Raw genomic sequence first — 22238 nt, 5'->3', positions numbered from 1 at the left:
ATTTTGGAATAGGTGTGGTGTGGTGCTGAAAAAAATGTATATTCTGTTGATTTGGGGTGGAGAGTTCTGTAGATGTCTATTAGGTCTGCTTGGTGCAGAGCTGAGTTCAATTCCTGGGTATCCTTGTTGACTTTCTGTCTCGTTGATCTGTCTAATGTTGACAGTGGGGTGTTAAAGTCTCCCATTATTAATGTGTGGGAGTCTAAGTCTCTTTGTAGGTCACTCAGGACTTGCTTTATGAATCTGGGTGCTCCTGTATTGGGTGCATATATATTTAGGATAGTTAGCTCTTCTTGTTGAATTAATCCCTTTACCATTATGTAATGGCCTTCTTTGTCTCTTTTGATCTTTGTTGGTTTAAAGTCTGTTTTATCAGAGACTAGGATTGCAACCCCTGCCTTTTTTTGTTTTCCATTTGCTTGGTAGATCTTCCTCCATCCTTTTATTTTGAGCCTATGTGTGTCTCTGCATGTGAGATGGGTTTCCTGAATACAGCACACTGATGGGTCTTGAGTCTTTATCCAATTTGCCAGTCTGTGTCTTTTAATTGGAGCATTTAGTCCATTTACATTTAAAGTTAATATTGTTATGTGTGAATTTGATCCTGTCATTATGATGTTAGCTGGATATTTTGCTCGTTAGTTGATGCAGTCTCTTCCTAGTCTCGACGGTCTTTACATTTCGGTATGATTTTGCAGTGGCTGGTACCGGTTGTGCCTTTCCATGTTTAGCGCTTCCTTCAGGAGCTCTTTTAGGGCAGGCCTGGTGGTGACAAAATCTCTCAGCATTTGCTTGTCTGTAAAGTATTTTATTTCTCCTTCACTTATGAAGCTTAGTTTGGCAGGATATGAAATTCTGGGTTGAAAATTCTTTTCTTTAAGAATGTTGAATATTGGCCCCCACTCTCTTCTGGCTTGTAGGGTTTCTGCCGAGAGATCCGCTGTTAGTCTGATGGGCTTCCCTTTGATGGTAACCCGACCTTTCTCTCTGGATGCCCTTAACATTTTTTCCTTCATTTCAACTTTGGTGAATCTGACAATTATGTGTCTTGGAGCTGCTCTTCTCGAGGAGTATCTTTGTGGCGTTCTCTGTATTTCCTGAATCTGAATGTTGGCCTGCCTTGCTAGATTGGGGAAGTTCTCCTGGATAGTATCCTGCAGAGTGTTTTCCAACTTGGTTCCATTCTCCCCGTCACTTTCAGGTACACCAATCAGACGTAGATTTGGTCTTTTCACATAGTCCCACATTTCTTGGAGGCTTTGCTCGTTTCTTTTTATTCTTTTTTCTCTAAACTTCCCTTCTCGCTTCATTTCATTCATTTCATCTTCCAGGGCTGATACCCTTTCTTCCATTTGATCGCATCGGCTCCTGAGGCTCCTGCATTCTTCACGTAGTTCTCGAGCCTTGGTTTTCAGCTCCATCAGCTCCTTTAAGCACTTCTCTATATTGGTTATTCTAGTTATACATTCTTCTAAATTTTTTTCAAAGTTTTCAACTTCTTTGCCTTTGGTTTGAATATCCTCCCGTAGCTCGGAGTAATTTGATCGTCTGAAGCCCTCTTCTCTCAGCTCGTCAAAGTCATTCTCCGTCCAGCTTTGTTCCGTTGCTGGTGAGGAACTGCGTTCCTTTGGAGGAGGAGAGGTACTCTGATTTTTAGAGTTTCCAGTTTTTCTGCTCTGTTTTTTCCCCATCTTTGTGGTTTTATCTACTTTTGGTCTTTGATGATGGTGATGTACAGATGGGTTTTTGGTGTGGATGTCCTTTCTGTTAGTTTTCCTTCTAACAGACAGAACCCTCAGCTGCAGGTCTGTTGGAGTACCTGGCCGGCCGTGTGAGGTGTCAGTCTGCCCCTGCTGGGGGGTGCCTCCCAGTTAGGCTGCTCGGGGGTCAGGGGTCAGGGACCCACTTGAGGAGGCAGTCAGCCCGTTCTCAGATCTCCAGCTGCGTGCTGAGAGAACCACTGCTCTCCTCACAGCTGTCAGACAGGGACATTTAAGCCTGCAGAGGTTACTGCTGTCTTTTTGTTCGTCTGTGCCCTGCCCCCAGAGGTGGAGCCTACAGAGGCAGGCAGGCCTCCTTGAGCTGTGGTGGGCTCCACCCAGTTCAAGCTTCCAGGCTGCTTTGTTTACCTAAGCGAGCCTGGGCAATGGCGGGCGCCCCTCCCCCAGCCTCGCTGCCTACTTGCTGTGTGATCTCAGACTGCTGTGCTAGCAATCAGCGAGACTCCGTGGGCGTAGGACCCTCTGAGCCAGGTGCGGGCTATACTCTCCTGGGGCACCGTTTCCTAAGCCCGTCAGAAAAGCACAGTATTCGGGTGGGAGTGGCCCGATTTTCCAGGTGCCGTCTGTCACCCCTGGAAGGGGAACTCCCTGACCCCTTGCGCTTCCCGAGTGAGGCAATGCCTCGCCCCTGCTTCGGCTGGCGCACGGTGCGCTCACCCACTGACCTGCACCCACTGTCTGGCACTCCCTAGTGAGATGAACACGGTACCTCAGATGGAAATGCAGAAATCACCCGTCTTCTGCGTCGCTCGCGCTGGGAGCTGTAGACCGGAGCTGTTCCTATTCGGCCATCTTGGCTCCTCTCCAAGTACTTTTCTAAGTGAACTGTTAGTTATCTGGAATACTGTGCAGGAATAGAGGAAGACCTTATGATGTGGCTGTGTATGTCTAGGATTCAAACCTGTAAGTTTGGGGACATTATTAGCTGATTACAAACTCAATTTCATCATTGGTAAAATAATGGTGGTAACATTATTTCACAGAGTTTTCATAAAGATCAAATGAGATAACAAGTGAAAGGGCTTGGGGTACACCTCATAATAAATACATGTCTCCATCTTCAATCCCAGACCAGTTATCACCTTCTCTGTGAATCCTGACTTGCCCCTTGCTCCTCCACTCCCTAACCCAATCCCCTACTCCAGCAAGTGGATTTCAGGTTTTTCACTCTGTACTTGCACAGCACCCAAAGGTGATTCCTCTAAACTTGAAACATTTTTTAGCATTTATCTGTTTCTTGTCTGTTTCTTCATCTAGACCAGCAGGTCATAGGTCAGGCTGTAAATTTAAATCACCTGTGATGCTCTTTAAAAATCCATTTCCTTGGCCAATTGAATCAGAGTTTCTGGTCTGGTATGCAGTGATGCTTTTTAAAGTTTCCCAGGTGGTTTTAATGTACAGGTGTGGACCATAGACAATAGACTCCTTGAGAGCGGGATTTTGCCAGTGAAGTTCCATTGCCATTATGGAGCCTGGATGTTATGCAAGTGGCTGTAGAATGAATGAATGAATGAATGCATGATGGCCAGTCTTGAATATACATTTGATAAACTTCAACCCATTTGATTATGAAAATGCAGCATTTAAATTTAACATATTATTAATACATTTACATTTCTACAATGGTAATCAATACCTAAACAGAAAAAGAAATGTTTTAAGCTTTCTTAAAATCTACATGTTGCCTTAGAGAACTTCCTAGGTATGCATTTATGTGTTTATTATTTTTCTTTCATTATTTTGGTTTCCAAAGTCATATTAGCTAGGTGGTTTTAACCTATGAATCTCTTAAATATCTTGAGCTGAAATTAGCAGTCCACTTGCCACTATAAATTTTCTCATTTTTGAACTGCTGTATATAATCCTTTCCCTTCTAGCATTTGTCTTGCTGCCTTCCTCTCAAAGTGTGCGTGTAGATTTATATATAACCTGTGCTCTTTTCTTTTTTTAGTAACCTATCAATAATTGTGTTTAGCTATAAAAATATACACAGTAGTTTGGGAAAAAAGAAAGCAAAGGACTAATGGCATTAAAAGCACAGCTCTAGTAATTTGTTGAAATTAACATTTTCCATAATGGCTGGTAGAGCTTCTTTTCTGAATGCTAAATGAAAGCTGCTATATTATAAAATGTTTCTTTTCATATAGTAAATAGTGTCAGAGCACCATGACTAGTAAAATCAGCTTTCTCATCTAAATGGGAAAGATTTGTAAGTTTATTTTCAGAATTTGATTTCGGAATGGCCTCTAGACACTAAAGCTGAATGGTGAGTAAGGAAAGCAGATTCCTATCTTCTCTGATAAAGAGGATCACGACTTCATTACCTCAGGTCTAGTCGAAATTGAAATGTTATCAGCTTAATAGAAAGAAAGTCCATTACAGAAATGTCTCTGACTGTTGGGGGATCTTTGGACTAGAAATGCACAGGCTGGATATCTTTATTGAAATATAAATGGTTGATTCTGAGACTATATTTAATTTCTTTAAAATGTTATTTTCTCTTAGGTAATCAGCTCTGATACAGGGTCTACTGTTTCCTTCTGGATGATAGACACTGGGCAGAAAATCAAACAGTTTACTGGTTGCCATGGCAACGCAGAAATCAGCACTATGGCCCTTGATGCAAATGAGACTCGGCTTTTGACTGGCAGCACAGATGGGACTGTAAAGGTGCGAACACAATGATGCTTTTCTATCCAGATATGAGGAGACTAAAATACTATGCCAGAAGACATGGCTATAGATATTCTCATTTTTGCCTTTTTGGTATTGCAAGAAGAGAAATGAGACATGGTAAGAGTGAAATAACTCCAACCATCTAATAACAAAGCTGCTAGGAAAATAAACCTCTGTGGAAAAATGAATAAATAATTTTTCTGAATAAATTATTTAGAATGCAAATATAATTTGGCTTACTCATTTCAGAAAGCCCCTTTTCCAGTGTAGTGAATAGGGACTACTTTGGGGAATACGATGCCTGGTTAATTTCATGTGCTTTGGCTAATGTCTCTAGTTTTCTTTTTAAAAGTTGATTAAATGAGAAATAGGAACACTTAACTAAACTTTAAAAAATGGCATAGATGCAAATTTTTCAAGAAATAAATATTTAAAAGTAAACCTATTTTGTAATTTTAATTTTTGTTATGTGAAATTCAGACAGTAGAAAGAATAATTATAATCTTATCCATTCTAAACTTACATGATTTTATATTTCTAAGTTTCTTATTCTATAATTATCATATATTTCTTCTGGGAGGAAGGTGCTAATTTCCTTTGCAAAATGGTCAGCTTTTCATGAAAAACTAGATACTTGATATCTGAAGTCATGCCCACCAGTGAATCTTCTCTGCTCCCCTCAGCCCCAAGAGTAATGAGTCTTTGATTGAAAATGGCTTGTGCCACTTTGAGGCAATAGAAGGTAATTCCCTGAATAAACTTTGAATGTTTCTCAAACCTGCTATAACTGGGTATTAGACTACCTTCCATGGTGTAGTGTATGATACACTGAGTTAAGCTGTAGGGGAGAGTGATGGAAAGCTACCTGGATATGTAGGTAGAACATCCTAGAAGTTTAAGTATTCAGGGAGATTACAGGCTGGCAGTCATTAGTGTGAGGAGGGTGCTATGGTGGGTTGAAAAAGGAATCTCTGGAAATCAGTAGAAGTTGGCCTATGAGAAGGTTAATGGAATGAGGTATGGACTGGAGATTTGGGTTTAAGTGAAGTAATCTAGTTTACAGGAGAGCTGATAAGATGTGTGAAAGTACCAGGACAACCATAATCCCAATAATTGAGGTGAAATAAAAGAGAAATAACTGGACCTGGAGTATTAGACAGTGGTTCAGGCAAATAGGAAAAGCCAGTATCTCACTTACCAGTCCTGGGTGTGAGAATGCACTGAACATCGGAGTGATCGGATTAGGTTCTATTTACCTCTATCTTGGAAAGTAACTGGGTATAGAATCTAGGGTAAGGCTTACCTTGTAGATGCTGCTAAAATATTTCCAGCTAAGGGACTTAGTAGGACCTGGGGACATTCAGATCTTTGCAATACCTACTTGTGGAAATTATTTAAGGTAGACTTGGTAAGAGCCACGTTTAGAGGAAAACATAGTGACATGGATGAAGAGTATGTGTGCACCTCAAGTCTCAACTGAAGCTTTGACATCTTAGAAGTTAATGTGAATTTAGTAGTATAATAACTGCTTCTGAAGGTGCATTTATCTTTATCACAAGAGCACAACAGAATTCTGAAGTGTGGCAACTTCTGTGTAGGACACATAAATCAGGGTTGAGTTGCTCTGACCATATTCTATGAAGAAACAAGAATGAATGACATTTTCCAATCTAATTTATAAATTTAGAATGCAAATTCAGTACCTACATAAACAAAGACTTAAAATTATTAACTTATTCATTATGGCTTTGAACAGTCTATTTTTAAATTAATTAATGTTTTGAATAATTAATGTGTGCGTAAAATAAAATTTTTGAAATATAAAATGGATACATAGTGAAAATATATCATCCCCGTTTCCAGCTCCTTCTCTGAGGCTACCACTGTTACTGTTTTCTTGTGCATCTTTCTAGCCATAAGCACCATTTGTTTGTTTATTTTCATTCAGTCATTCTTGTTTGTTTGTTTGTTTTTAGAGACAGGGTCTCACTATGTTTCCTGGGTAGGTCTCAAACTCGTAGGTTCAAATGATCCTACTGCCTCAGCCTCCTCCTGAGTAGCTGGGATTACAAACACATGCCACTGTGCCTGGCCATTTGTTTCTTTATGGCAGCCTACTATACATGCTGTTCTGCATTTGCATTTTTCTGTCTTGGATATTGACTCATAAATGGATACAATAATAATAATGTTAGCTAATATTTATTCCATGCTTACTATGAACCAGGCACTATTCTAAGCATTTCACACACACACACACACACACACACACACACACACACACACACATATATGTATATCGATACGGTTGGTACTCTTATGCTGTTTTTTTTTTTTTTTTTGAGACGGAGTCTCGCTCTGTTGCCCAGGCTGCAGTGCAGTGGCACGATCTCAGCTCACTGCAAGCTCTGCCTCCCAGGTTCACACCATTCTCCTGCCTCAGCCTCCCGAGTAGCTGGAACTACAGGCGCCCGCCACCACACCCAGCTAATTTTTTATATTTTTAGTAGGGGAAACTGAAGCCCAAAGAGTTAAGGCAACTTGCTCAAGCTTCCATAGGCGGTTGAGTTTGGCAGAGTCTAGGAAAATGGAGATGACTCATTCTTCTTTATGGCTACATTATATGCTACTGCATAGATAGTCCTTATTCTGATTGTTCAATTTCTTACTTACTAATGAGCAATTGCATTGATTCAAATTTTTTGCTTTTTAACAGTGCTGCAAGAATATGCTTGAAAATATGTCATTTTACATATATGAATGTGTCTGTGGATGATTTTCTAGAAGCTGAATTTTTAAGCCAAATTTTAAGCCAATTTTTAATCATCTGTGGGATGATTTTCTAGAAGTTAAATTTTTAAAGGGTATATGCCTTTTAATAATAATTATTATTTTTTGAGACAGAGTCTTGCTCTGTTGTCCAGGCTGGAGTGCAGTGTGATGATCCTGTCTCACTGCAACCACTGCCTCTCAGGTTCAAGTGATTCTCCTCTCTTAGCCTTCCGAGTAGCTGGGATTACAGGTGTGCACCACCATGCTTGGCTAATATATATATATATTTTTTGAGATGGAGTCTCACTCTGTTGCTCAGGCTGGAGTGCAGTGGCACGATCTCAGCTCACTGCAACCTCCACCTTCTGGGTTCAAGCTATTCTCTTGCTTCAGCCTCCCGAGTAGCTGGGATTATAGGTACGTGCCACCATGCCCAGCTAATTTTTGTATTTTTAGTAGAGACGGGGTTTCACCATATTGGCCAGGCTGGTCTCAAACTCCTGACCTTGTGATCCACCCACCTTGGCTTCCCAAAGTGTTGGGATTACAGGCATGAGCCACTGCATCCGGCTCCGCCTAATTTTTGTAATTTTAGTGGAGACAGGGTTTCACCATATTGGCCAGGCTGGTCTCAAACTCCTGACCTCAGGTGATCCACCGGCCTCAGCCTCCCAAAGTGCTGTGATTACAGGCATGAGCCATGGTGCCTGGCCTGCATTTTAATTTTGATAGCACCAATGTGACCTCTGTGCATGATGTGCCAACAAGGTTTCATAGTAGGGCTTAGTTTTAACTTCTACTAATCTAATGATGCTCTCTCTTAAAGTATGCCTATTGGGCTTAAGTTTTCACTCCACTGTCTGAGTAGGTAAACCAGAACTGCTTGTGCCCTCTTGAGGACTGGGTCTGGCACCCACCATCAACAGGAGGTTTTATCGGTAGAGGATGAGAAATCTAGTAAATGATGACTGTTTCAGGTTCTGTATCAGCTGTTTAATCCTCCAAGCATCCCTGAGGAGAAAAGTTCCTGTGTCACAGATAAGGAAGCAGAAATTTAGACATAGTGAAAACTTCAGGATGTCAACAGATTCCAAAATGGTTTTCTTCATGATTTTTTATTGTCTCTCCATTTAGTATACATATTAACTTACAGTATTTGAAGAACTATTATTAGAATAGATTGATAGAGTTACAAGTAGAGTCATAAACTGTCTAGCAACATTTCAGTTAACAACAGACTGCATATACGATGGTGGTCTCTTAAGATTATAATACCATATTTCTACTGTACCTTTTCTATGTTTAGATACACAAATAACATTGTGTTACAATTGTTGACAGTATTCAGTACAGTAACATGCTATACAGTTTTGTAGCCTAGGAGGAATAGGCTATACCATATAGTCTAGGTGTGTAGTAGACTGTATCATTTAGGTTTGTATAAGTACCCTGTATGATACTGGCACAATGATAAAATCACCCAATGATGCATTTCTCGGAATGTATCCTGTTATTAAGTGATGCGTGACTTTATATAGGAAAAAAAGTCAGTTTCTCCTACCATCACACTGAATACAATACACACCTCTGGTCACCAAAATGTGTGTAGGGATTTTTCCCACACACCAATTCTGTGGTAGATTTTCCAGAGGACATCCGTTGGGTGTCCTCCAATTCAATTCTATTCTGATACTTCTACTTGGAGATAGAGTCAGATCCTGTAGGTTGAGGGCTCAGTCCCACAAGTCCGCTTCTTCCTTTAGATGCCGGTCACAAGCATATGTTGTAACTTGTGCTTCTGACTGACGGGCTATAAATCAGCATTCTTGTGACCCTCTCCTTGGATCTGATTAATTTGTTAGAGTGGCTTACGGAACTCAGGGAAACACTTGACTTACGTGTATTCGTTAATTATAAATGATATTACAAAGGATACAGATGAACAGACAGATGGAAGAGATGCATAATGCGAGGCATGTGGACACGGCCCTTCCATACTGGGCTTTTCACCCACCAGCAACCTCCACATATGTTCAGCTGTCTAGAATCTCTTCAACTCCCATACTTTTGGGTTTTTATGGAGGCTCCATTACACAGGGTTGATTGATTCCATCACTGACCACTGGAGATGAACTCAACTTTAAACTTCTCTCTGCTCCCTAGGGGTTTCGGGGTGGGGCTGAAATTTCCACCTTCTAATTATGCCTTGGCGTTTCTTGAGACCGGCCCCCACCCTGAAGCTATTTAAGGGTGCCCAGCCTGGAGTCATGTCATTAGCATACTAAATACTATCTTATCATTAGAGAAAGAGTCTGAGGATTTTAAAAGTTGTTGTGCCAAGAAATGGGGATGAAGACCAAGTAGATATTTCACAATATTATGAGAGTAATATAGTGGCAAAATTCAATGATGAGTTGATTTTCTTTAATGATTACATATCCTAAATGAATTAATCCTGGTTCAGAATATAAACACAAACGTTTACCTTCCTGTCTCAAAGTGGTTTTAATTTTTCTCTTAAAGATATGGGACTTCAATGGATATTGTCACCATACACTAAATGTTGGGCAAGATGGAGCTGTGGATATTTCACAAATCCTCATTCTTAAGAAGACAATACTGGTTACAGGCTGGGAGAGGTATGATTATGCCTCATGGAAAATTATAGGAAGGTAAAAAGGAGAATGCTTTTATTTTAATAGAAATCTAGAAGAAAAAAAAGCATAAAAATCTTGGTTGACTCTGTGTTATTAAAACTCGCTGGTGACCTAGGTGAGTGATACCCTAGTTGGATTTGACTGAATGCTTAGTGAATAAAATATTAGAAGACTGCATAGCTTGAGTGGCTTTGAGAATTTTTAGGTTTTCTTCCGGCTTTGGAAATTTTTCTTTCTTTAACCATTTCAGATGGGGGTGTATTACCACTTCCTAGGTTCCAAAAGTTTCCCAAATTTTATAGTCAATAAATTCTTAACTTGTAAATCACATTCCTTCAACTGTAAAGGAAACTCATTACTTCTTTTCTCATGACTTATTTTCAATTGCAACACAAGCGGGAAATAGCCAACTGAGTCCTGTGATAGCTCCTCCTTTCTATCAGTGCAGAAAAGGGCTTTCAAAAGGCACTTACTCTTCTCAAGGAGCATTTCTTCCATTTCATTACAAGGAAAATTACTTTTCTTTCCTTTTTTTTTCCTGACAGAACTAAGGATCATAAACAGTTCTGTGGCACTGTATAAGCAGTAGGAAAATTAAAGTGTGATATGTTTTGAAAATATATTGTCCATTAATTCATCCGTTTACAAAATATTGCTCTAACAGGTAATCATCCAACGTTATTCACTATAGAATTATGACCTTAATGCTTTGAAGCTCGGATTAAATCAGACTTTATACCTAGAAAACCAGCAGTATATATTTGGGGATTTTTATCAATCACAGGGAAGAGTTTTTTCTAATGCAAATGTGCAAATGCAGACCAGCAAACATAGTGCCACACACTGCCTTATTTTTAGGAGTAATTTGACAATAAGAAAGTAAGTATAGCCAGATTATTCTACTTGATATTAAGAACTAATTCAATCATCCTCATCTGTGAAGGACAAGACTTCTTCACATCTCTGAAAGGATTCATGATCCATTATCAACCCACAACCACTCCACAGTCTATGATCTAATGATCTCTCTAATTAGAAAATGGCAATGAATAAGTTTAGCTCTCTACCATGTGTGGTGTCCAGCTGATCCAATTTAAGTTTTAAACATAACAAAAAGGAATTTTTTAAAATAATCAATTCAAGTCAAAACTTGGCAATGCCATTTCCTTAATTTATTTTTAGATATCCATAGTTAGGAATTAGCATCAACTGTAAGATTTTTTTGATTGCTTACAAGGGAAAATTGGAAAGTTTAGATGTAGAGTCACCTAAAGGTGGTTTAAAGGAACATCTATTAGTCTATCTGTGTTGGTGGGTGATACTTTCTATAATTTGGAGAAGAAGCTTTGGAAAAACTGGTATGAGACTAGGAAAAATTATCACTTTTTCCATCTTTCTTCATCTTTTCCACTATCCTCAAGGTTGTCAGGACTTGGATACCTTAGTTGAAATTGAAAATTGAATTAATACGTTCTGTTATATTATTTCACTTTTATATTGGCGAATTTAAAAATCATATATTCTAGATCAGAGGTTTTATGTTAAGATAGATTTTACAGGATCTAAGACAGGATTCTTTTTCCCAGGAGGCATTTAACAAAAGAGGCAAGAGGGCAGGAAACTGTTCAGTTATAGTTAGAGGAGGATGGACCATTAAGCCAACTCCTTAATAGTTGAGTGATTAGAGAAGAAATAACTGGAAGATTGACAGTCGTCTTATTAAGCTTTCATCAATACCTTGTTTTAGAGTCTATTAGGTTAAGTTGTAACTTTTACTTCAGATTTTATCCAAATACAGAGATTGGTTCAATAATTATGTGCAGGATGGAATGGTAATTACATTTTTGAGTAAAGTACTTAAATATGCCATCTGATTTATTTTATTTACAGTGCTGTGTGGCATTAGCCACTTTATACACATTATCTAATTTAATCCTTAGCATTATCTTGGAAGGTAGGCAATATTTTATAGATAACTCAAGTATCTGTCTTCAGGTCTTATCTCTCTAAGCTCAGTTATCCATTTGCTTGCTGTATGTGTCTGACTACAATCTCAAATTCAACATGGTCTCAACTGAAATAATTATTGATCTCCTTTCCAAAACGTGCTTTTTCTCTTTTATTTGGAACTTCAATTAATTGCCAGAGACCCAGTCATCCACTCTGGTTCTCCCTCTTCACACACAACAAAGAAGTCACTAAGTCATATTTGTTTTATGCCCTAAACATTTCTTAAACCTGCTCCTATAAATTGTACAACGGTATTAGTGTAATTCAGAGCATAATTTCCACTTGGATGAATGCCACAGCCTTCTAACTTGTACTTTGTCCTCCTAATGCCCACCTCTCACTTCTTAAGTAGATTCTGCTCACTTTAGCTACAGGGATTTCTTTCTCCAATGAATTCTATGTTATGTCCTTGCTTAAAACCTTTCAGAGTGTCTACAAAATAAATCTAAGCCCCCTCTGACCTGGACGTATTCTTTTATTTTCTAGTTTCATTTTCTCCCATTTTCTGTATATTCTAAACTCTATCAAATAGCAGCTTGCTTAGGGTGTTCACATACAAACCATACTGTTTCACACCCTTATGCCTTTATTCTCTCCTCTTATCTAGAAATCCCTCTCAAACTTTTTTCATTTGGCTAGCATTTATTCCTATTTGAAGACTCGTTCAGATATCTTCTCTGCCAGGACATTTCTCTTAACTCTCAGTATAGAAGACAAAATGTCCCCGTTTTGTCTTTGTGCTCTCTAGTTTCTTGCATTTTCTTTAATAGGGATATTTGTGTATGTGTGCATTCCTGGAGCTTACTAGATACTTGGTGATATTTGTTGAGTGACTTAATAAATGTTAGTTGAATAGACAGGGAAACTAAGGATTAGAGAGATTAATTACTCACAGTCACATTCCTAGTGAAAGGCCAGCAGCATAGATATGAAAATCTATTATATTCTCTCTTCACAATGAATCAGAAGTCTAAGTATTAGCAACCCTTTTTTACAAGGGAGGCTACCGAAGATTGAAGAGGTTGGGTAGCTCGGCCAAGGTGACAAAGTTAGTAGGCCGCTGAGTTAGAATTCTGTGCCAAAGTCAATACTCTTTCTACCACTCCTGGGTAGGACTGATTGCAAATGGAGTCATCACACCATGAGACAGCAATTATATATTTTAAATTAAATGATTAATTGAACATTTTGTCATTTTAATTGAAGCTAATGAATCAGTACATATAAAGAAACACACAAAAAAGCATGTGTTAGCAACTTAACAACAACTCAGATATATAGCTTACTCTCTTTTTCCCCTTTCCTTCCCATATATATTTTTTAATTGCAGCTAGGTTGAAAGCCCTGAGTTAGAAACTACAGTAGGCTGAATGTAAAGAATAATGATTCCTGTTTCAAAGGCATCCACTTTTTTATGGATGGCAGGTCAATACATAAAAGGCAGAGTATGGTAAATATGAATGTTTAGGTCTAAGCAAAATGAACTAGAGAGCACATGTTAGCTATTTGGGAATACAGTCATTCATATCTAGAGAATTTTTCTGTCAGTAAAAACAAGTCCCAAATTTAGAACTATAGAAATGTGTTTCTCATTATTTTAAGCAAAATATACTTAGAAACTAAGTTGTGAATTGGCATAGAGTCAATTCACAAATACCTGGTTGAATCTGTGGCCATATTTATGTTGCTAAAATTAAATGACTAGATAATCAGTTAACTTTGCATTTGTTCAAAGTAGGCATATAATATGTATAGTTCTAGTAAAATTAAATAAATTAAGAATTTAAGATTTTATCCTGCCTCCAAAATCTATGATTCTATAATATATTTAAAGCTCTCTCTCTCAAAAAAAAAAAAAAAAAAAAAGCCTCCTAGTTCCCCTGATTTTAATTTTCTCTTTTCTATAAAGGAGAAATCTCTGTGTTTTTCCCTCTAGCTTTATCCATGAATAATTGACAATAAAAATTGTATATATTTACAGTATACAAGGTGATGTCTTGATATTTGTATACATCTTGAAATGATTAAATCAAACTAATTAACATATCCATCACCTTATATATTTATTGCTTTCTTTTGTGAGAAATTTGTTTATGAAGGTTTTATCTCCTTAAAAGTCTAGACATACACACATACTAAAAAGAGAATCTTTCAAGTGAACTCCCATTCTCAATTGCTTCAAGGAGAATAAAATACCTAGGAATCCAACTTACAATGGATGTGAAGGACCTCTTCAAGGAGAACTACAAACCACTGCTCAACAAAATAAAAGAGGACACAAACAAATGGAAGAACATTCCATGCTCATGGATAGGAAGAATCAATATTGTGAAAATGGCCATACTGCCCAAGGTAATTTATAGATTCAATGCCCTCCCCATCAAGCTACCAATGACTTTCTTCACAGAATTGGAAAAAACTACTTTAAAGTTCATATGGAACCAAAAAAGAGCCTGCATTGCCAAGACAATCCTAAACAAAAAGAACAAAGCTGGAGGCATCATGCTACCTGGCTTCAAACTATACTACAAGGCTACAGTAACCAAAACAGCATGGTACTGGTACCAAAACAGAGATATAGACCAATGGGATGGAATAGAGCCCTCAGAAATAATACCACACATCTACAACCATCTGATCTTTGACAAATCTGACAAAAACATGAAATGGGGGAAGGATTCCCTATTTAATAAATGGTGCTGGGAAAACTGGCTAGCCATATGTAGAAAGCTGAAACTGGATCCCTTCCTTACACCTTATACAAAAATTAATTCAAGATGGGTTAAAGACTTAAATGTTAGACCTAAAACCATAAACATCCTAGAAGAAAACCTAGGCAATACCATTCAGGCCATAGGCATGGGCAAGGACTTCACGACTTAAAACACCAAAAGCAATGGCAACAAAAGCCAAAATTGACAAATGGGATCTAATTAAACTAAAGAGCTTCTGCATAGCAAAAGAAACTACCATCAGAGTGAACAGGCAACCTACAGAATGGGAGAAAATTTTTACAATCTACCCATCTGACAAAGGGCTAATATCCAGAATCTTCGAAGAACTTAAACAAATTTACAAGAAAAAATCAAATAACCCCATCAAAAAGTGGGCAAAGGATATGAATAGACGCTTCTCAAAAGAAGACATTTATGCAGCCAAAAAACACATGAAAAAATGCTCATCATTGCTGGCCATCAGAGAAATGCAAATCAAAACCACAATGAGATACCATCTCACACCAGTTAGAATGGCTATCATTAAAAATCAGGAAACAACAGGTGCTGGAGAGGATGTGGAGAAATAAGAACACTTTTACACTGTTAGTGGGACTGTAAACTAGTTCAACCATTGTGGAAGACAGTGTGGCGATTCCTCAAGGATCTAGAACTAGAAATACCATTTGACCCAGCCATCCCATTACTGGGCATATACCCAATGGATTATAAATCATACTGCTATAAAGACACATGTGCACGTATGTTTATTGTGGCACTATTCACAATAGCAAAGACTTGGAACCAACCCAAATGTCCAACAATGATAGACTGGATTAAGAAAATGTGGCACATATACACCATGGAATACTATGCAGCCATAAAAAAGGATGAGTTCATGTCCTTTGTAGGGTCATGGATGAAGCTGGAAACCATCATTCTGAGCAAACTATTGCAAGGATGGAAAACCAAACACTGCATGTTCTCACTCATAGGTGGGAATTGAACAATGAGAACACTTGGACACAGGGTGGGGAACATCACACACTGGGGCCTGTTGTGGGGTGGTGGGAGGGGGGAGGGATAGCATTAGGAGATATACCTAATGTAAATGATGAGTTAACGGGTGCAGCACACCAACATGGCACATGTATACATATGTAACAAACCTGCACGTTGTGCACATGTACCATGGAACTTTAAGTATAATAATAATTAAAATAAAATAAAATAAATATCATTGCAACTTTAGTTACATCTTTTCCCTGTGAGCCTGGAAGGATAAGATGCTGGTATCATACCTGAGCTCAATTAATATTTTTGTAGTGTGTAGATATGATCGATATTAATACATTATAATAAAATAGACTGCTTAGAGTTAGCGACAAACTGTTGAGATGGTGGTATTGATGAAATATCTCTGCCCATTGCAGGAGAGTTGCAGCAATCCACTCATATAGTGATTACCCCTTGTGAGGAAAGAAAATATCTTCATATTTCTTCATTTTAAGTCAAAGCATAAATGTAAGCAGAGATGTTTTTAACTAACATGACTAGGATAATCTATGTGCCATTATCTAATTGCTCACAGAAATCAAATTGTACAAGTGCCGAGGAATCTGAATCCAGTCTTGAGCTGTCAGTGGAGAATGTCAGTTATTTCAGTAAATTGCCTCCTTAGTGTCATCCTGTATAATTCTTTAATTTTAGGCCTAAAAATCTATGAAAGAAATTTTGTGTAAAATGCACCAAAAGAACTGTCCCATTTAAAACATTTTATGCCATGCTTGGAAATGAAAATGGACCCTACAAGTCTGTAAGTTGTTTTATCAAAGTACTCAGATGGAATGGTAACAACTTGGCTTATGTGTTCTCTAAAAAATTATCACATTTTCAAATTATGCATTTAATCTGTATTAACATATGGAAGTTTTGATGTAGTTTCCTTTCTCAGTCAACTCCAAAGAGTCAAAAGTGATTATCAAAGTTGAAAAGGCTTTTTGTGTTTTCTTCAAATGTTAAAGCCATGTATGTGAACAGCAAGGCTGATGAATTTGCTGTTTTATTTCATTGACATCTTAATTCAAAATGTAAACTGAAGTTTTTTTTCATTTCTTTGCACTGTTAATATTATTCTGTTTTTGGTTAGCTTGGGTAAAAACTGTTCACTGGTGTCATTTTTTATAATTAGCCTTTTATATCTTGGGTTTTTTGGTAAGCAAATAAATATTTTAAATGTAAAAAACAAAAAGAAAGTCTTGTCTCCTAGAATAGGGACAGTTTCATTTCTTCCTTTTCAATTTCAGTATCTGTTGTTTCCTTTCCTTGCTTCTTTGAAATTGTAAAGATTTTTGCACAATAATAAATAGAGCTGGTGAGAGTGAACATCTTTGTCTTGGTCATGATCTTAATGAGAAGTATTCTATCTTTCAGTATTAAACATGACGTTAGATGTGGGTTATATGTAGCTGCCATTTATCACATAAAAGACTTCTTTTCTATTCATAAAAAAACAGAATCTTTCATATAATTTTAAATGATTCTGACAATTTTATTTATACTAGCATCCTTCATAGAGCACTGTAGAAAGTAGGAACTCAATAAATATCTGTTGATATAATTTGATTTTTAAAAGTATTTTTAAGTGAAATGAGACTAGAGATTTGAAGTTACTCAAAAATAAAACTTATATGTCACAAGATATTACATTCTTAATAATTGCCTTACTGAGAAACTATAACTCTATATGACTCAACTGGTTTCCATTATTAGGATAAGAATCAGAATGGAATATTCCAATGTTGCAATTTATTTTAGAATAGCCGTATTAGAAGGAAAGAGGGGGCAGGTATTTTTGAAATTCACAAATAATTCTTACATATAATTTATATTTATTCTAGTATTCAAAATTTGACTCTATAAATTTTAGGAAAATAGGAAAAAGACTAAAAATAAGCTGAATTATATCAAACTAATTCTCTGCCTTTGAGATACCCTTTTTATGCCTAAAAAGCAATGAATTGAAGAACAGGCATTAACAAGACATGACAATAGGACTAACAACAATTAGCTTCTGAGGGAACAAGTAGTTAATTGAATTCTTGTGTTCTCTCCATGACCATTTTTGCATGATAAGTTTGGGTTAAAAAGTTATTTGCCTAGCTCATTCATCCTAGAAAAAAGATGGTTTTAAACATTTTTCTTTTTGTATTTTTTTTTTGCACTTGACAGGTAAACTAATTTTGTTCTCACAGAATTGGTTGTCATATCTAAATTCTAAATTAGAGACGTGATTCATTTTCACAAGATGACACAATCATTCAGTAGCAGTACTTGTGATACTCTCAGGGTGGCAAATGTGGAGTGTGTACTGGAACTAGTAAACTCCTTCAATGCCAGGAAAACAAGTCTCTCAGACTCCTAAAATGGCCTTAAAATTGGCTCATTCTGAACTTTAATTTTACTTGGCAAAGGTATAAACTTAAAAACAGTTATCTTTGAAATAGAAGAAGTAAGAGCTGCAGTGTACATTCTTAAATTATTTTAAGGACAACTGTCATTTCAAATGAAAGTTTCAGGTTAGGTTTCAAGGGGAAAGTGGTAGCTAACTAGTTTTTCAGCATTTTGACATGCAAGGTCAAATATCAGAAATACTATTTTTTATGTCATGTTATAAGAAGGATTTTGTGCTTTTGGTGTTAATTCTCTGACTATACCTAGTATGTCAATTTAATATAAGTATCTTGGCAAAAAGACATTAGACATTGAATTTTGGCCGAGAGATAATGCAGAATATGTAAGATTGACCTTCTCTCTCCCACTGCCACATCACTGTCTCCCTCCTCAAAGGGTAATCTCTTCAACCAAACTTACCAGTAGGAAAAGAGAAAATCAAAAATACATACACATAAAGTTACTATGAGATTAAACTGCAATTTCGGAACTTCAAATTACCTTATTTGTGTTACCTTATCTTGTGAAGCCTTATTAATATTATTGAAATAATATAACTATTAATATTACAATTATTTATTTATTTGCTTTTTATTTTTTATTTCAATAGTTTTGGGGGTACAGGTGGTGTTTGGTTGCATGGAAACGTTATTTAGTGGTAATTTCTGAGATTTTGGTGTACCCATCACCCAAGCAGTGTTCACTGTTCCCAATGTGCAGTCTTTTATCCCTCACTCCCCTTCCACCCTTCCCCCAAGTATCCAAAGTCCATTATATCATTCTTATGCCTTTATATCCTCATAACTTAGCTTCCACTTATAAGTGAGAACATACAATGTTTGATTTTTCCATTCCCGAGTTACTTCACTTAGAATAATGGTCTCTAACTCCATTCTGGTTGCTATGAATGTCATTATTTCAGTAGTATTCCAGGGTGCATATATATATATATATATATATATATATATATATATATATATGGATAAAGTGGCATATATATATAATATATAATATATATATGGTACATTTTCTTTATCCACTTATTGATTGATGGGCATTTGGGCTGGTTCCATATTTTTGCAGTTGTGAATTGTGCTGCTATAAACACGCGTGTGCATATGTCTTTTTCGTATAATGACTTCTTTTTGTCTGGGGAGATACCCCATAGTGGGATTGCTGGATCAAATGGTAGATCTAGTTTTAATTCTTTAAGAAGTCTCCATACTGTTTTCCATAGCATTGTTCTAGTTTACATTACCACCAGCAGTTTAAAACGGTTCCCTTTTCACCACGTCCATGCCAGCATGTATTACATTTTGCTTTTTGATTATGGCCATTCTTGCAGGAGTAAGGTGGTATCTCATTGCTGTTTTGATTTGCATTTCCCTGATAATTAGTGATGTTGAGCATTTTTTCATATGTTTGTTGGCCATTTGTATGTGTTCTTTTAAAAATTTTCTATTTATGTCCTTTGACTATATTTGGTGGGATTATTTGTAATTTTTTTTCTTGCTGATTTGTTTGAGTTCTTGTAGATTCTGGAAATTAATTCTTTGTTGAATGCATAGTTTGCGAAGATTTTCTCCCACTCCATGGAGTGTCTGTTCACTCTGCTGATAATGTCTTTTGCTGTGCAGAAGCTTTTTAGTTTAATTAGGTCCCATCTATTTATTTTTGTTTTGTTGCATTTGATTTTGGGTTCTTGGTCATGAACTCTTTGCCTAAGTCAATGTCTACAAGAGTTTTTCCCATGTTCTTCTAGAATTTTTATGGCTTCAGGTCTTAGATTTAAGTCTGATCCATCTTGTGTTGACTTTTGTGTAAGTTAAGAGGCAAGGATCCAGCTTCATTCTACATGTGGCTTGCCAATTATCCTAGCACCATTTGTTGAATAGGATGTCCTTTACCCACTTTACGCTTTTGTTTGCTTTGTCAAAGATCAGTTGGCTTTAAGTATTTGGTTTTATTTCTGGGTTCTCTATTTTGTCCCTCTGGTCTATTTGCCTTTTTATGCCTATGTCCCACCGGTCTATGTCCCACTGCTCTATGTACCATCCTGTTTTGGTAACTATAGCCTTGTAGTATAGATTGAAATCAAGTAATGTGATGCTTCCAAATTTGTTCTTTTTGCTTACTCTTACTTTGGCTTTGGGGGCTCTTTTTAGGTTCAATATGAATTTTAGGTTTGTTTTTTCTAATTCTGTAAAGAATGATGATGGTATTTTCATGGGAATTGCTTGAATTTGTGATTGCTTTTGAAAGTATGATCGTGTTTGCAATATTGATTCTATTCATCCATGAGCATGGGATGTGTTTCCATTTGTTTGTGTCAGGTATGATTTCTTTCAGCAGTGTTTTGTGGTTTTCCTTGTAGAGATCTTTCACCTCCTTGGTCAGGTATATTCCTAAGTACTTTACTTTTTTTTTTTTTTTTTTTTTTTGCAGCTGTTGTAAAAGGGGTTGAGTTCTTGATTTGGTTCTCAGCTTGGTTGTTGTTGGTGTATAGCAGTTCTACCAATTTCTATACATTGATTTTGTATTCTGAAGCTTTACTGAATTCATTTATCTGATCTAGGAGCATTTGAAGGAGTTGTTAGGGTTTTCTAGAGAAGTCATTAGGGTTTTCTAGGTATACAATCATATCATTGGCTAACAGCAACAGTTTGACTTCCTCTTTACTGATTTGGATGCCTTTTATTTCTTTCTCTTGTCTGATTGCTCTGGTAGGACTTCCAGTACTATGTTGAATAGATGTGGTGAAAGTGGGCATTTTTGTCTTTTCAATTCTCAGGATTAATGCTTTCAACTTTTCCCCATTCAGCATAATGTTGGTTGTGGGTTTGTCATAGATGGCTTTTATTACTTTGAAGTATGTTCCTTCTATGCTGATTTTGCTGAGGGTTTTAATCATAAAGTGATGCTAGATTTTGTCAAATGTCTTTTCTGCATCTATTGAGATAATCATATGATATTTATTTTTAATTCTGTTTATGTGATGTATTACATTTTTAACTTGTGTATGTTAAACCATCTCTGCATCCCTGGTATGAAACCCACTTGATCATGTTGGATTATCTTTTTGAAATGCTGTTGGATTTAGTTGGCTAGTATTTTGTTCAGGATTTTCGCATCTATGTTCGACAGGGTCATTGGTCTGTAGTTTTTTTTTTTTATACCTGTTTTTGGTATCAGGGTGATACTGGCTCCATAGAATGATTTAGGGAGGATATCCTCTTTCTCTATCGTTTGGAATAGTTTCAGTAAGATTGGTACCAATTATTCTTTGAATGTCTGATAGAATTCAGCATTGAATCCATCCAGTTCTGGACTTTTTTTTGTTGGCAATTTTTTTTTTTATTACTTAATCTCACTACCTGTTATTGGTCTGTTCAGAGTTTCTATTTCTTCCTGATTTAATCAAGGGGCATTGTGTATTTCCAGAAATGCATCCAAATCCTCTAGATTGTCCAGTTTGTATGCGTAAAGGTGTTCATAGTTGCCTTGAATGATCTTTCATATTTCTGTGGTATCAGTTGTAATATCTCCCATTTCATTTCTAATTGAGCTTATATGGATCTTCTCTCTTCTATTCTTGGTTAATTGCACTAATGGTCTACAAATTTTGTTTACCTTTTCAAAGAACCAGCTTTACGTTGCATTTATCTTTTGCATTTTTTTGTTGTTGTTGTTTCCATTTCATTTATTTTTGCTGTGATCTTTGTTATATTTTTTCTTCTGCTGGGTTTGGGTTTTTTTTTTCTTGTTTCTCTAGTTCCTTGATGTATGACCTTATATTGTCTATTTGTGCTCTTTCAGACTTTTTGATATAGGTATTTAATGCTATGAACTTTCTACCCTAGCACCAGTTTTGCTGTATCCCAGAGGTTTTGAAAAGTTGTGTCACTATTATTGTTCAGTTCAAAGAATTTCTAAAGTTCCATCTTGATTTCGTTGTTGACCCAAAGATCATTGAAGAGCAGATTACTTAATTTTCATGTATTTGTATAGTTTTGAGGGTTCCTTTTGGAGCTAATTTCCAATTTTATTCCACTGTAGTTTGAGAGGGTACTTGATATAACTTCAATTTTCTAAAATTTATTGATATAACTTCAATCTTCTAAAATTTATTGAAACTTGTTTTGTCACCTATTGTATGTTGTATCTTTGAGAATGTT

At 36.7% G+C, this 22238-nt stretch overlaps 1 protein-coding gene across 1 annotated transcript in view; it reads left to right on the top strand.

Moving 5' to 3' along the window:
- The window catches only part of WDR49 (WD repeat domain 49), a 177407-nt gene that overhangs the window by 95147 nt on the left and 60022 nt on the right, over positions 1–22238 (top strand). The window contains exons 9-10 of the mRNA XM_054482756.1: positions 4287–4451; positions 9753–9901. Of these exons, the coding sequence (XP_054338731.1) occupies positions 4287–4451; positions 9753–9901 (314 nt within the window). The remainder of the gene's footprint in view (positions 1–4286; positions 4452–9752; positions 9902–22238) is intronic.

This window comes from Pongo pygmaeus, chromosome 2, assembly GCF_028885625.2.
Source record: "Pongo pygmaeus isolate AG05252 chromosome 2, NHGRI_mPonPyg2-v2.0_pri, whole genome shotgun sequence".
Lineage (NCBI taxonomy): Eukaryota > Metazoa > Chordata > Mammalia > Primates > Hominidae > Pongo > Pongo pygmaeus.
This window is presented reverse-complemented; position numbering and strand designations above follow the sequence as displayed.